This window comes from Thunnus maccoyii, chromosome 10, assembly GCF_910596095.1.
Source record: "Thunnus maccoyii chromosome 10, fThuMac1.1, whole genome shotgun sequence".
Lineage (NCBI taxonomy): Eukaryota > Metazoa > Chordata > Actinopteri > Scombriformes > Scombridae > Thunnus > Thunnus maccoyii.
In genome coordinates, this window is record NC_056542.1 from 25,187,439 (window position 1) to 25,202,971 (window position 15,533).

The 15,533-nt window shown below is 40.7% G+C and overlaps 2 protein-coding genes across 2 annotated transcripts; both read right to left on the bottom strand.

The window, feature by feature from the left end:
- Positions 1–25: 25 nt before the first annotated feature.
- On the bottom strand, positions 26–3,855 carry LOC121905476 (protein FAM83A; the record flags this gene model as incomplete). The annotated part of the gene is made up of 6 exons (XM_042423718.1): positions 3,564–3,855; positions 3,333–3,470; positions 3,118–3,236; positions 2,750–2,914; positions 376–500; positions 26–149 (listed from the first exon to the last, which is right to left on the bottom strand). Coding segments are annotated over exons 1-6 (963 nt in total), but the record flags the coding sequence as incomplete, so codon positions are not given.
- Positions 3,856–4,952: 1,097 nt separating this feature from the next.
- Positions 4,953–14,486, bottom strand: tbc1d31 (TBC1 domain family, member 31). The gene is made up of 23 exons (XM_042425127.1): positions 13,849–14,486; positions 12,438–12,578; positions 12,016–12,131; positions 11,498–11,676; positions 11,140–11,291; positions 10,871–11,030; positions 10,567–10,767; positions 10,293–10,463; positions 10,068–10,147; positions 9,772–9,918; positions 9,533–9,666; positions 9,300–9,433; positions 8,967–9,146; positions 8,620–8,852; positions 8,403–8,475; positions 8,238–8,317; positions 7,997–8,132; positions 7,354–7,446; positions 6,790–6,918; positions 6,438–6,632; positions 6,151–6,220; positions 5,851–6,033; positions 4,953–5,438 (listed from the first exon to the last, which is right to left on the bottom strand). The coding sequence occupies exons 1-23, from the start codon at positions 13,917–13,919 to the stop codon at positions 5,284–5,286; spliced, it is 3,213 nt and encodes a 1,070-aa protein (XP_042281061.1). The 5' UTR covers positions 13,920–14,486; the 3' UTR covers positions 4,953–5,283.
- Positions 14,487–15,533: the final 1,047 nt, after the last annotated feature.

Sequence of the window (15,533 nt, forward strand, 5' to 3'; positions counted from 1 at the left end):
CACTGTAAGTGTGAGGCACAGTAACGAAGCCGGGGACTGGTTTAGAGCTGCAGTACAGCCTGTGGAATTCCTGATGGAAGGGTGTGACCGCGCTGCCCTTTACAAGAACAGCAAGACTCCGATGGACCTGCCAGGACAGCCAGGAGAAACTGAGGAGACGACACACATATATATACACACACACACACACACACACACACACACACACACACACATATTAGAGGATTACTGAGAGCTCTAGTAAAGCTGAAAATCAAAGAAAGCAGTCTATACATGCAAATACATACAAATATATAATTCGAGCACATTATCAGATGCGCAAACACACTCACACACAATCAAAACTCTAAATGAGGTATTCATGTATGTATGTACCTGTATGAGCCAGTCAGCGCCTCATTCCAGTCAGTGATGATGAAACTTTCAGCAATTTGGCCAGTCAGCTTCCTGCCTGTCTTGGCACAGTAAGTCTGTCCATCAACACTGCGAACTGACAGCTTCTATACACAAATATGGTGGAAAAGTAACACACACCAAGGGTTGTAGTGAAGTGCTGATCACTGGAGGTAGACTTGAGAGTAGGAAAAAAGTGCCGCACATTCTGGCTCCATATGCTTTTCTCTTTTATTCAGAAGACATTTGGGCCCTCAGGTCTTCTTCTAGATCAACAATCACAGTAGCACACAGGCATGCGGGCCACACCCTAGTAACACATCTGATGGTGATAATCATGTTCCACCATTAGGGTGAGAAAAAAACAATCAAGAGGCCTTCAGCGAATCAAAACTTTTAACAAATAGTGACAGGAACTACAACCAATCAATTCTCTTCAAATAAAGTGACAAAAACCAACATGTTTCATACCATATATAGAGATTTAAATTCACTTATTTTGGTATATTCAAATATGTTAAAATACATTTATTTTGAATATATTTCTAAAAGATATACAGAAAAAGTTAAACCTCAGCTCTGGATGAACATCTGGCTTGTTCTAGGAGCATCTGGATGTTCATCCAGAGCTGAGGTTTAACTTTTCTGTACATATATTAGAAATGCATATGGAGCCAGGATGTGTGACACTTTTTTCCTACTCTCAAAGCTTCTATACAAACACACAAACATTTTATATTCGTATTTCCTTTGCTCAGCTATGAGGCCAGCTGAAAGCTAAGAAGTTGTGATGGTTTTATTTGTTAACTAGGATAAATTATGATGGACATTCTTTTCATTGCAACATAAGATTAACTGAGTGGCACTTTAGGACATGGACGAAATGTCTGAAAAAGTGATAATAAGTAGACATGAAAAAATGTCTAATATAGGTTTTTGTAGCACTGCTCATCACTTGTTGCAGTTTCTGTTGCTGTAAATAAAAAAGTACATGAATAATAGCAAATAATTATCTTACAATATACAGTAGTGTTTATCACAATTCAGTTATTTTTCAACAAAGTGTTAAAGGATAGATTCACAATTTTTCAAGTCTGTCTTAAAACAACAGTCAGGTGTCCATGTGAACACTGAAAGAGGTTTTCCTCACTGTAATCATTCCTCTTGTTCATACTGACCATTAAAAGATCCTCTTCAAATGCACTTTCAATGTAAGTGATGGGGGCCAAAATCCACAGTGTGTCTACACAGTCATTTAAAAGTTGATCTGAGCTTATATGAGGCTTCAGCAGTCTGAGTTAGTCATATTAAGTTGATATCTGCCACATTTACAGTCTCTTTAGCATCAAATTCCCTCTTTGTGTTTCCTCAGACAGTGTTTTTGAACTGTGGTGGAAGTATAGTAACGAGAAGAGTTTACCTGAAGCTTCATATCAGCTTCAGGTAAACTTTTAAATATATTTTTGCACAGAAGGAGGAATGTGGATTTTGTCCACCATCACTTATAATTAAAGCACATTATGAAGGGATCTTCTAATAGTCTGTTTGAGCAGGAGGAATAATTATGGGAAGAAAAACCTATTTTAATGTTGATTTGGGTACCTGACTGTTGTTTTAAGACAGACTTGAAAAAATGTGTACCTGTACTTTAAAAATCTGGTCACTGCAGCAGCAAATTAAATAAAAGAACAAAAAAGATTTAATGTAGAGCTTTACCATGATGTTCTACTGCACTGGATCATGATAAACACATGCTTATTGTGTGTTGGATTGTCAAGTGACACATTTAGATCCCAATTCTCAATCTCATTATTCAAGAAACCCCAACTGGACTGATGAGCTCCTGACAAACTACTCCTGCTGTTCTAGGCATAATTTAGGATTATTAGGATTAGGATTTGATCCAGGACTGACTCTCCAGAAGTCCCCCGCTTTTCCAAACACTTGTAGGGTTGTGCATAAAACCCGCTGGGCCCTTGTTTACAGTCTGCCCAAGGTGCTTTCCATGTTCACTATGAGTCTAGTGTTAGCATCTGGCAGGCAGCCAGACATCTGTGCTGTGTGGTGCTGCAGGGAGAAGCTGTGGTGCTTTGGTTTATGGCTGAGTGGTTACAAGAGGAAGAAGATGACTAAATGACACTAATGACAATAATAATGATGCAGCAGGTTTTAGAAAAGCAGCGAACACAAGACTTTTTCATTTTAGGTAAACAAATCTCAGGTTTATATTTGAACTTTTTTTTTTTTTAGCTTTTAACTCAGTGAGGCTATAAATAATATAAAAATAACAGCAAAAACAGAAAGAGGGGGCAATGTAGACAGGCAGGCGGTGAGACAGGAAGACGGACAGACTCACTGGGAAGTTTTTGCTGTTGAGTTTGAGCTCTTGCCACATGCTGACAAACAGGTTCAGGTTGAGATGATCCAGCAGCAGATGAATGGACACATTCCTTCTGCTGGCCTCCAGAAGATCACACAGCAGCTCCACGTCACTGAAGCTGTCCATCACTATGACCAGGGCCTACACAAACACACACACACACACACACACTCTTGCTCGGTGACAGATCACTAAAGGCATCAATCACCTGCACAGACAGATATCACTCACTGTGTATCTGACCTTTCAGCACAAAAGATCAAATATTGACATTTTTCAAATTCCCTCACATGTACAGCATGTCATGGTGTTTTTTTTTTTCATGTAATGACACCTCAGCGTACCGTTCTGGCCTTTCTGATGAACTCCCTCACCACGTCTTTCATGCCGGCTGCCTTGCTGTCAGACTGGAAATAAACCTTGATGCTGGGCTTGTCCAGGACAGGATCACTCCACCTCACATCTGGAGAGAGTAGAAATATTTGTTGAAATTCTGATTTGCCAAGAAAAAGAGTCTATATTTCACTAGTATCAGAGTAGTATTATTTTTCTGAGAAACCTTTCAGTCTGGTCAGGTCCAAGGCAGCCACAGTAGTATCACTGTCTGTGGACACTGCAGGGCATTGTGTGGGCGACTGGGAGTCAGCACATGAGCTCTCCAACTCTGTGTCATTATCAGCAGATGCACCAGGATCAACTGTGTAAAGCAACAATAAAAAAACACTTTAACATGCTGCAAATAGCAGGATAAAAATGAGAGTTATGTATAAAAATGCAAAAACAAACATACCTGTGTCAGCATCCCTCACATTTTCCTTGACGTAATTCTTCTCCACATCTGACAGAAAGTCCACTTCTCCCTCTGTGTTTAACATCTCATGGTATCCCTCTAAGCCCTGGTTGAGCAGGCAGTCCACTGCCAGCCGAGCGCTCTCGTTGTGGCTCAGGTCCAACGTGGGTCTGCTGGCTATAAACTCATTGTAAGAGGAGGAAGAGATGCGGAGGTCTTGCACCCGTTGCCTCACCTTCCCTACAGGTTTTGACCTCCTGTGCCACAGCACAGAAAGAAAGCTGGCATCCATGGCAGGTGGATTCAAAATTCAAGTCCTGTTTTCTGCAGTTCAGTTAGGGGAAAATATTAAATGCCAAAATCTTGAGTCCTGCACACCCATATCTTATCAGGGAATTAGTTAAACCACAAACCGGCTGATGATACAGCTGTGCCTGCTCCTCAAAGCCTGAATGGAATAATTCTCTGAGGCAGAACTGCAGGTTAAAACACACAGTAGTAAAGAGAGTAAAGGGAAAATGGGACCCGCCCAAGCTTAAGGCAAGATAATTACTTAAAACATGATGAGAGGTGACAGGAAAGAACTGAGAGCAAAATTCCTACTATGTTTTACACAATGACCTCCAGGATTTTAAGTTAGAGAATACACAGAAAATATTGTCTATGTATAAAGATAATATGCATTTGAGGCTAGATGTTAGCAGGTGAGAGGTGTGTTGTGGCAACTAATAAAGTGAATAGCAGAATGTGTGAAGGAGGTTATTCAGTAAAAACCAGCCTCAACACACGGTTCGACGTTTCTCTGAGGCACTAAGTTTGTGTTTTTGCTTGTTAATCAATTAGGTCAGCGAAGACAGAACAAAATAAGCTCTCCAAGGATCTAAGACAGGCTGATTCAGATAAATGATGGGTGGAGGGATAGAAATGAATGAGTGACAGGAATGGGGATGGCTGTCATTTCAGCTTATGTCAAACAACACCTGGATGCTTACAGGACCAGAAACAAGGACAGACAGTTACAGGCACACCCATGCAGACACAAGTCCTGATCAGTTCTTATAGTGAACTTCTGGACTTCAGTTGTCCAACCTGATCTATCTGTCTGTCTCTTTCCCACATACATATTAGTTAAGCTGTCTTTACACAAGCAGAAACAGACCATGAGCTCCCTAAAACAAACTCCCCAAAACATGATTCATCTGATCTAACTCGCCTGCAGTGATGGCTCCTTAGGAACCCAAGTTACATGTGGTCTACTTTGTGATACACTAGCTATTTGATGTATTCTGTATATATGGAATGACAGCAGGAGTGTAAATTAATATTTTCATACATACTGAACTGTGATAAATGGATATTTCAAAAAGCACAATGAGACAGCAGTTTTAAAATCAGGATTTTTTAAAAACATTTTTATCCAAAACAGGTTTTAAATAAGCGAGGTCATACAAAATTCATTACATTAAAAATTCAAAATGGAGCACTAGTGCAGGTATTGAATAAACATACTAACACTGTGTCATTGTCCATATAAATTCCAATGAAAACCATGAACCGATGTTTTCAAGAGATAGTGGTTGATGACGTACAGTTGACTTGTTTGAAAGTAATAAAGTAATAGCTGCTAGCTAGTGCGCTCTTCAGTCTGAGTCATCCTTCCTGTTGTTCTAGTATAGTCGAGACAAGAATATGTTGACTGACGCTGTGAAGCACTTTGTGGTCACTGGGAGACAGAGGACAGCGTGTGGACAGACTGTGAGGAGGCAGAGCTGCTCTCTCTGGCTCTGGCTGCCAGCCTCTGTCTCAGTTCTCGGACTTCCTTCAGCAGTTCTCTCTCGCTGCTGTCCAGCTGGGCCCGTCCTCGGTCCAGAGAGACTGACAGGAGACAAAGCAAGAAGGACAAGGACAGGAACATTATTAATACAAAAACCCAGGAAAATGATCCTCATGCTATAAATGAAAAAAAATTTTTTATTTCACTTTATAGAAAGAGTGGAAGAATCTTCTACATTCACTTTTTGGTCTCTGCAATTGAACAATCTTGCTGTGTGGAAATCAGGACAGCACTCTGATCACTATCTTTCCACACTGCCACTAATGACATACTAAATCTGAATGACTTGCATTTATTTGGTAAACAAATACTCCAAACCAGCATGATTGCAACAGCCAGAAACCAAACAGAAGCTGTCTTAAATGGGGAATAAATGAGGAGAAAAATACATTTTTAAGCCAGTGGTATGCAGACTTTAGTTTTCATCAGGGAAACATATTTTCAGTAACTTACAGTTGGTGGAGGTGCTCTCTGAAGGTGAACTGCTGTTCAGACACACCATGTTGGTGGCAGCGTTGGATCTGACTGCTGGACCGGCAGCAGTGCTACCAACATGAACACCAGTGGTGGAACTTTGTCTATGAGGAAGTCCTCTAGTTGAACACGGTGACCTTATCCTCATCTGTTTCTGGCCATCTGACACAAAGCAAACACTTTTTTTTTACACTATTCCCATGTCTGAATAACAGGCAGATCAGCTCACAAGCCACAAACAAAACTGGTGTATGTGTGTGTATGTGTGCGTAGTGATACCTGTGTGTGCTGAACACCTGGGCTGTCGCTGCTCCTGTAACCGGGCCCTGGTACTCATCACTTCATCCCACTGCAGCACAAAACCACACACAGGTCAGACACGTGGTTTCTTAATGAATAACATAAATAGAAATTGTTTTTTTTATTCTTAAGATCTATTTTGTGAAACTGATGGTAAATGTAATAGAAAAACCCATAAATCATGTTATAGTACTTTTACATGTAATAGTGAAGCCAACACATCCTGTAAATTGATCTGTTGGCAAACACACTTATGTTGTTCTCACCTTCCTTCCAGCCACATCTCTCATGGTGTCAGCCAGTCTCTCCTCCTCTGCCAGGGTTTGCCTGTGAAGCTCTGCCAGTCTCTCTCTTTTCCTCTCCTGCTCGGCGTCGACCTGCTGCAGGCGCTCCGCCACCTCTCTCTGCCAGTCCGACTCCAAGCCCAGCTGGCACGCCCCCGCCAGGGACTCCTCGAGGGCCTGTTTGAGTGTGTCGGGAGAAAGTGTGGCTTTGATAGTTTCTTGTAAATATAAGAAAAGTGCATCGAGATCAAGTTGCTAACATATGCCAAAATTATAACATTGGCTCTTTTCTCAGAGTGCTGTTGGTTATGTTCGCTCTGTGTGTATCGCTGACCTGCATGTTTGTCTCTGCGCTGTGTAGCAGCTCTGTGTAGCCCTCCTCCTCTCTTTCTGCCTTCCTCATCCTCAGCTCCACTTCTTCCTCAACCTCTCGTCCCATGCGCTCCTGCTCCTTCAACAGGGTCTGAAGGAAACAAGGTCAAAGAAAAAACAATTAGAAGAATAAATATCACCGCAATTGAGAAGTAGACAGTGATGTTATAAAAAGGTGGAAATTCACTGTTAACAGTAAGAAATGATATGAACATCAATGAAATTACACATGTAAATAGAAGAAGGTGATATTATCAGCAGACAGACATTTACTTTACACAGAATATGAATGTTTTTCATTGGTTATGACAAAAAGTCAAGTCTCAGTTTTAAAAGTAAGCATTTAAATCTATTTAATGTCCAGTAAGAAAACAGTGGTAACCTTTAAAGCTTCCAGATCTTTCAATGGCAAAATGTTTTCTCTGTTGATGAACGTCATCAGTGGAGAACGAAGTCACAAAAAGAGAGGAACAAAAAGTAGAAGCTGCAAGAGAGGAACGGAGGTTAAATACGAAATGTTTGTCACCTGTTCAAGTCGCCTCCTCTGAACCTCTAGCTCCATCTGTCTGACTTCCAGATCCTGGACCGCTGCGGCCGTTTCTCGCTCACGGAGATCCATCTGCAGCAGAACATGAAGGTTATCATCGGGTAAGTAGTCAGACATGAAGGTTATTACACCCAAGAAAAAAACATACCAAAGATTTTTTAGTAGGGAAGCACATAAAACACCAGTGTTCACCTGCCTCAATCAGGATCACAGTCCTGTTCTCTAACATGATCAACCTCATATAGTAACCTAATAATATTACCATTGATTAATTATGACACAAACACACAGTTAAATATTTTAAACACTCAGAACAGTTATGACTGAACTCAATTAGACAAGTCAAATTAATATCTTCCAAAGTTACTGTTTTTTTAGGATCAAATTTCCTCTTTTTGTTACTATCCCTCCTTTGCAGCTCAACAAGAAATAATGTCTGGGAGGAACTGTGTACTACAAAGACTAACAGTGGAAGATATCCACATCATTTGACTAACTTTTTGCATGGAGCCAGAACTGGATTTTGTCCCTCAATGCATTGGTTGTATGTAGAGCTATATACATAAATAAAAGAACAAGCTGTACTGTGTCATATATGACCAGTGAGGAATGCTGTCGTTACCTTTCTACCGATTTCCTGGTCTAGTCTTTGTATCTGCGAGGCTCTCACATCCTGCTGCTGTTTGAGGAAACGTCTTCTAGTTGCATCTAGCAGCTGTAACTCCTTCACCTTCAGCTCCCTCTTCATGGCTGCCAGCCTGCAGAGGACAGAGCGGTGTCGGTAACTAATTCTGATAAATCCCATCATTCTTTTTTATCACTTACAACTTAACTGTGGAAGTGTGTGTGTGTTGTGCTTTTACTTTTTCCTCTGTTCTGTTAGTTTTTCCTCTTCTTGTGCCAGGATGTTTCTGCGCTGCTCCTCTGCCTTTTGCAGAAGATCCTGCATTCAAATCAAAGTAGTAAAGGAGGGAAGTATTCAAAGACTGTGTTTCACATATGGGTGATCTCTGAAAAATCATTTCTACCTGTTGTGTATAATAGGCGTCCTCTTCAGCTTGGCGACGCACAAAATCTGCACGCAGCGCTGATACCTCCTGCCTGATGAGACGATGCATGCGCACACTTTAATCTGTTGCATCTTTTGTCCCTGCTCACTTTTAGTTGTACTATCTGACATGAATTTTAGCTGAATGAAATTTGTTTCTGCTATTGTAACCATCAATACGTTATCTGCAATCTCACCTCTCGCGGAGGTACTCCATCTCCTGCAGCCGTATCTTCTCCCTCTCCCGGCTCTGATATTCCACTATGAATTCTGGGTAGTGGTTGAACACAGGGTACTGGCCCTTGGTCAACGGTGTGAAGTCAGAGAGCATAGTCCGGGGATGGATGTCAGCCGGCGTGCTGCTCATCAGTCGGTAGGCCTCTTTTATCATGGCTCCCACGTCCAAGTTGTTACGATGGTGAAAAAAATACTGAGGAGGGGAAACAGGAGAGAAGAGAGAGGATTTTATGAAGGTGAGGAGACGGAAATGTTTTTTGGCTGACTTTGTTTAGTTTTACAGGTAAGGAACGATGAGGAGAGTTACCTCAAAATCCTGTTTCTGGGCGCAGAGAAGCAGAGGTTCACGGCAGCAGGTGACGTAGGCCACGCAGGCCATGAGCAGGAATGACGGATGGTTGGAGAAGACGTTGTCAAAGAGTCTGAGCCACTCATCACGAGTTAAAACCTCTGAGAATAAGGTCTCCAGCAGGGGCCACACGTAGACCTGTTCCAGACAGAGATGCATAAAATGTGTAAACTTAAAAACAGTGCAAACATGCAGTCACCAAGATGTGAAACTGTGAGCCTGCAGTTCCAGGAGGACTCGTCTGACCACTCGTCCCTCCTACACCTCCAGGGTGTGTGGAGCTGCTGTTACCTGTGAGGTGATGCCGCAGTCCATCAGGTGCTGCAGCAGCTCCTTGTCATGGTGAGCCAGAACGTTCTCTGCCATGCTCAGGATGTTCAGAGGAGGGTTGGGGAAGTACTCAAACCAATGCTGACACCAGTTCACTGTAACACAACAGATCTAGGTCAACAAAACTACTGCTAGAATCTTTATTAAACTGACAATACACTGACATTACCACACTGATTTAAATCAACAAGTACCTATAACAGTGGCCACCACCTCGTAGCAGAGCATCGGATTGTTCTGGAAGAGCTTGACGAAAGGGAAGGCTACCAGTGGAAGGTACTCCACCTCTCCAAAGATGGATGCCCAGTGAGCTAACGCAGACAAAACCCTGTGGAGGAGAATAGAGCACTAAATCACTAATGTGTTGAAATTTTTGTGGTTAGAACCTCAAAATGTTGTACTGAAACTGTGAAGTGGTGTGGTGTGCAAGTACCTCTGCAGCCCCCTCTGTAGCTTGTGACTTTTGATGGGGTACTTATCATGCAGAGTGAGGTAGGCTGAATGCAGGCCTTTATCTGTCAGACTGCTGTATGCTGCATGGTTCTCTGGGAGACACAACAAGGACCGCCACACAAACATCCTGCAATACACACACACACACACACATTCAAATGTATCATGTAAATCTTTAAAATGCAGAGATAACAATTCGTTTTAAAAATAAATTTGCATACACTTATAGTCATGAGATAAATGCAGGAATCCTCCACTTGTGAAAGTAATCTTTACCTGTATTTAGCAGGATATTCTCCAAATGCTTTGAGCAGAGCCACCAGTCGCTTCTTATTCAGACCAGCAGGGAGCTCATTCTTTTGAAAGAAAGATAGAAACATCTTTATAATGTATAAATAAAACTTTACATCATTCTAAATAAAGAAAATGAAGAAAACACTCTAGTAGAAATAAAGAAAATGTATATGAACGGTGGTGTACGTTTCTGTATGTTGCTCCTACCTCTTTATCCTCAACTGTAGACCCAGCAGGGGGTCTCAGTATCTTCACTTGAGTCCGGCAGCCTGAACTTTTGGCTGGTCTCTGAACACCCTCTGACTTGACCTTGACCTTAAGGTTTGACAGTTGATCAGCTTCAGCGTCTGAGACTACTGCCACCTGGGAGGGAGGAGGCTGAGGAGGAGAGTTAGCTACATGTTAGCATAATATCCACCATATCTTACATGCAGACACATACAGAACACGCTTAACAGTGCATCATTGTAGCAACTGTTACCTTGTTTAATTCCTGTGTGAGACTCTGAACGCTGTACACATTGATGCTGCCGTTATCCATGATGGCCACGACATGTCGGCCGTTGGGGCTGACTGACACTGCGGTGATGGCGTCGTCGTGGGAACCAATGTGGAAGAGCAGCTTGCAGGTGTGAATGTTGATGAAACGCATCACGCCATCCTGGCTCAATACACCAAGTGTCTACAAAGACAAAAAAACCATAAAACAAATGAGATTCTGTAACAAGAGAACAGAGGAGATAAGAGGGGAAAACAGAGGTAAACTGATCCTGCTGTGTGTGTACCTGGCTGGCTCCTCCGTCAAAGCTGTCGGGCAGGAATTCTAACTGTCTGACGGTTCGAACCTGCGTGGGCATCTGAATCACCCTGACTAGCTGCTTGTTATCCAGACACCACAGGTGCAGCAGGTTGGAGCGCCCACCAGCAGCAAGGCTCTTTCCATCGCTGTCAACGTAAGCCAGTTATATTAGTGTTTTGGTAAAGCCTTAAATACAGTCATGAAGAAATACAATAAAGAGCTACACAGTCACTGGTTGGGATGTAAGAGACCCACCGTGTAACAGCAAAAGCCTTGTAGGAGATTTTGGGTCCACAATCAGGGACAGGCAGCTGGTATTTGCAGAACAGTGTGTCACTCTCCCAAGCAAAGATGGAGTCATCGCTGAAACAGCTGAGGATGGTGTTACTGAGAGGCAGGAAAAACACCTGCAATGCAGCAACAGAGTGCCATGAGCACATGACCATGAACACAAAGTACAAAGCCAAAATCAGTGCATACCTTAAGTTTAATAGACAAAAATCCTTAGCTGATGAAAAAACATTTACACAAACTGTATGAAACTTCACAGTACATTACTTTTTTTCTTTAATGAAACTGGCAGTTTCCTTAAGCAGCATGTTTACATCTCTACCTTCTGTATGCCGACAGACTGTCTGATGTTGAGCTTCCTCTTCCTCTGGAAGGTGTCCAGGTCCCAGAGCTGAGCTGTGTCTGAGGACGTGGTGATGGCGTAGCGGCCTGAGCTGTGGACAGAGATCGACGAAACTGTTCCCTCGTGACCGCGCATCCAACTGACCAGCTGCTTTGTGTCTAAGCAAGTAATGAGAAGGCAAAATAGCAGAGAACAAGTTAACGTAGTGGTGAGTGATAGACAGAAGTGAATGACACACTCTTTCTTGGCTATACAACAAACTGACCAGCTGTTTCGTGTCTGAAAGATAAGAAAGATAATACTGACTGTAGTTTGTTGTTAAAATGGAGAATATGTTAGGAGTATAATTTTATCTAAACAAGAGAGCATCAGAGAACAAAAGAAAAATAAAATACATAAAAATAGCTATTTTTATTCAAAATTAACTTGTGTAAAAAAAAAAAGGAATTGCAATTAGAAGAAGGAGACAATGTTTTGTGTGGATGTGTCTATCTTACCTTTGTCAAAGCACTTGATGGTGTAGTCAACCAGAGCCACAAGGAACTCTGTGGTCCTGCGGAGGCTGAACGCCAGAGCGGTGCAGGCCTGTCCTGTCTTCTGCACCAGACGAAATCTGTCCCAAGAAAAAGGAAATGAAAAAAAAAAAAAAAAGACAGTAAGACTTTTTTATGATTAAACATTGTCACGTACATGGAGAGGAAAAGAAAAAGTTTGACCAAGTTAGAAGTGTGTGGATAATTTTTGTTTTATGTGCTCTAAACAGAAAACATTGAAATGACTTTAACTAGCATTAATAGGACCTGTGGGCACAGTAATGACAGAAAGTGGACCAGAAGATTTGTGGAAATGTTCCCATGTAGCCAACTGTCATATAGTGAATCATACAAATAAAAAATAATCCAAGCATAGAGTCAATCACCTGTTTCTACTGATGTCAAAGACATAGATGTTGCCATGGTGATCGCCAGCCAGAAAGGAATCTCCTGTAGTGTCAAAGGCCACATGGAGGAAACGCACTGTCTTGGCCTGCTGAGCAGTGCGGACCACCGTCACTAACACACTGTGAAAGACAAACAGCAAACATTAAAGGGGAAGCATACACTGACACTGTACTCAGATTAAAAAATGACACATGGCTGCTCTCTAGTGGTTACCACTGACCCTGAGAGAAGTGTCAATGAAACACTGTTAATAAACCATCTGACCTCATATCCATGAAGAGATACACATAGGTGACAAATTAAAGGAACAAACAACATTAAGTGTCTTAGTAAGGTGTTCAACCAGAATGAACCTCCAAAACAGCTTCCTTGCACCAGTTCTCCAAGTCTCTTGAAATCTTCTGGAGGGATCGACACTATTGTGGTGTTTTGATGTTGGTAGCAGAGAGTGCTATCTTACACGCCAGTCTTATCTCTTATAGGTGTTAAGTCGGGTTGAGAACTTGATATTTGACTGTGTAGGCTGTGGCATTAACATTCATTTTCATACTCAGTAAACCATTTACTGACCTCCTGTGTCCTGAATGGAAGCATCTATCGGTTTTGTATTTTTTCCTTTAATTTGACACCTGTCAATTCAAATATCAAAAGTCAATATCAATTCAAATGATTTCAGGACTTTATTTGACTGGTATACCTGAGGTGCAAGAACAAAGCTGCTTGGTTATTAAAACAACCTTATTTATGATTTCATAAGGACAAAATTACCCATCACTATTTTAGACTGAATGAAGTATGAAAAGTACTAAAAACCACAACATAATACTGTCTTGATGAAGAAATATTACAATATATTATTTCATTTTATTGAAACGTATTGACGAGTTCTAGGCCAACTGCTAGACAATTGGTTCTTAAAGTGGGTTATAATAGCGAGGAATATTGAATTGACTGTATGAGTAGCCTAATATTTTATTGATTTAGCTACGTTAGATGGTAAGATATTTTTGCTGGACAGAACTTTGATTTACTCCACCTTCCCTTCTCAGTTGTAAGTGCTGCATGTGCTAAAGGTGAAATTTAAAAAAACAAAACAAAACAAAACAATGAATACTGTGAAGTTGTGGATCCGAGTTGATCACATGACCTGTCAGTGTTTTACATGCCAAACTCAGCTGGCACTATGGATGTAGAAATAACGACAAGAGCAACAAGTGTGACTAATCTAAATCTGAATCTAAATAAATTGCAATGCAGTTTGCCACAGTGCAAGGTTATTTTAGGCCCAGAAGTATATCATAGAGACATTTTACAACACCTCCCTGCAGCATCAGGTGCATACAACAAACTAATCAAGCAGCATATACAGATGAGCTCAAACCAAGCTACCTTTTCCCCGGTGCTGGTTTTCGATGCCAGACTTTCCCTTCCTCTTTGTTCCCGATGTCCGTCACCTCCATTTTAGAGACGTTTGTGGAAACTCGGATTATAAAATTTAAAAGGTGATTCACCTTAACCAATGTAATGTTTCTGCCCCAGTTTGGAGCAACGTGGCTAGTTAAAGTGCTAGCCGGCTAATCTCTTTACTGGCGGAGCGAACAGCGCGAAATTTGAAAAGGAAAAAACGCAACATTTAGTCTATTTAGCTTAATGTACAAACACATATCCTGTAAAGAGTATCGATAAAAGCTCAGCAACGTTTACTGTTCATCACAGAAGTTCAGCAGTCCCATAAAAGTTTCACATTATACTATCAATTTTCTTCAACTTCAGTGTTTTCAAGACGGTTATTTTGACGCCCAAAGTCGACGTAAGAGGTAAACAGAGAGGTGCATCATGGGAGTTGTAGTTCACAACCTCAAACTTTCTGCGAGGGCGTCATATACGATTATATCTATGGAGGGCGTAAACTAAAATTTCCTCCATCTCTTTTCTTCACTACAGTCATTTAAAAGAAAGGTAAATCAGTTATGAAGTCCTCAAGTGGACATAAACGTAACTGCTTCTGGCACACCTCTTCCTGCTGTTGGCTGCCTCTGGATGGACAAGCGGCGCTTTAACAAACTTCACAGGAAGTACTAAAATAAACCAAAGAAGATGTTAATTTGTTAACTAATACGACTACATCCGGTTCTGGCATTTTCCTTCAAATTACGAGCATGATATAAGTCTTTCATATATATTATTTATTTATAAATAAATATATGTACAAGCCCACTACTTGTTCATTGGTGTTTCTCTAAAATCAACCAACAGTGTGTTTATCAAATCATAAAGTATTAATTTTCTAACTATTCAAAGTATTTTAATATTTGAGTAATGACATTAGTTGTTAATGACATTAAAAAAAAACTTTCTTTTCTTCTTTTCTTATTTTTCCTTACAAATAGAAGTTTAGTCATCCATCTCTTCTGAGAAACATTATTTAGGCTTGAATGTTCATGGCAGTGGCAATTTTATTTATATAGCACATTTCAATACAAGTAAGCTCAATGTGCTTTACATTGAAAAACAAAATATAAAAATATGGGCATAAACATGAGGTAACATAGGTAACATAGGTAACATAAGCTATACAAACATAAGAATATAAGCATGAAGCATACACCCAACGTACATTAAACACACCACACAGCAATTAAAAACCCCAAAACATCAACACAACACCCCCAAATCAACACTACACAAATAGAAACCTCTGCCCTACATATAGCTGCACATGTAACCAACTGTCAACATATCATCCACATCTTAACTAGCAATAATTCTCCTTGAAATGAAAAAAGTGTTGATCTTTCAGTTGTTCGTTCTTTGTAAATTTCTTTCTTGCCTGATGTCACACATACATAAGCACATATATTTCTACATACACATATAGATATTTATTCATATATATAGGTAGGACACATACTCTTGTTGTTTATATTCTTATCTATTACTGTTGCTTTTACTATTTTAAGTTTTTTTTTACTGCATTGTTGAGGAGCTGAAACCAAAGATTTTTACTTTTTTATACTTGTGTAATGAGACGTAACAATAAAGAATTTGAACTTGTTTGTTGGTTTCATTGTTTA

Bases quoted from the DNA above. Each gene is read 5' to 3' on its own strand.
- tbc1d31 (XM_042425127.1), bottom strand. From the start codon at position 13,919: ATGGAGGTGACGGACATCGGGAACAAAGAGGAAGGGAAAGTCTGGCAT. The intron at 8,318-8,402 runs GTAGAAATGATT...ATTTGAATGCAG, and splicing joins ACGCCTATTATACACAACAG to GATCTTCTGCAAAAGGCAGA. The intron at 6,633-6,789 runs GTCAGCGATACA...ACACTCAAACAG, and splicing joins GCGCAGAGACAAACATGCAG to GCCCTCGAGGAGTCCCTGGC.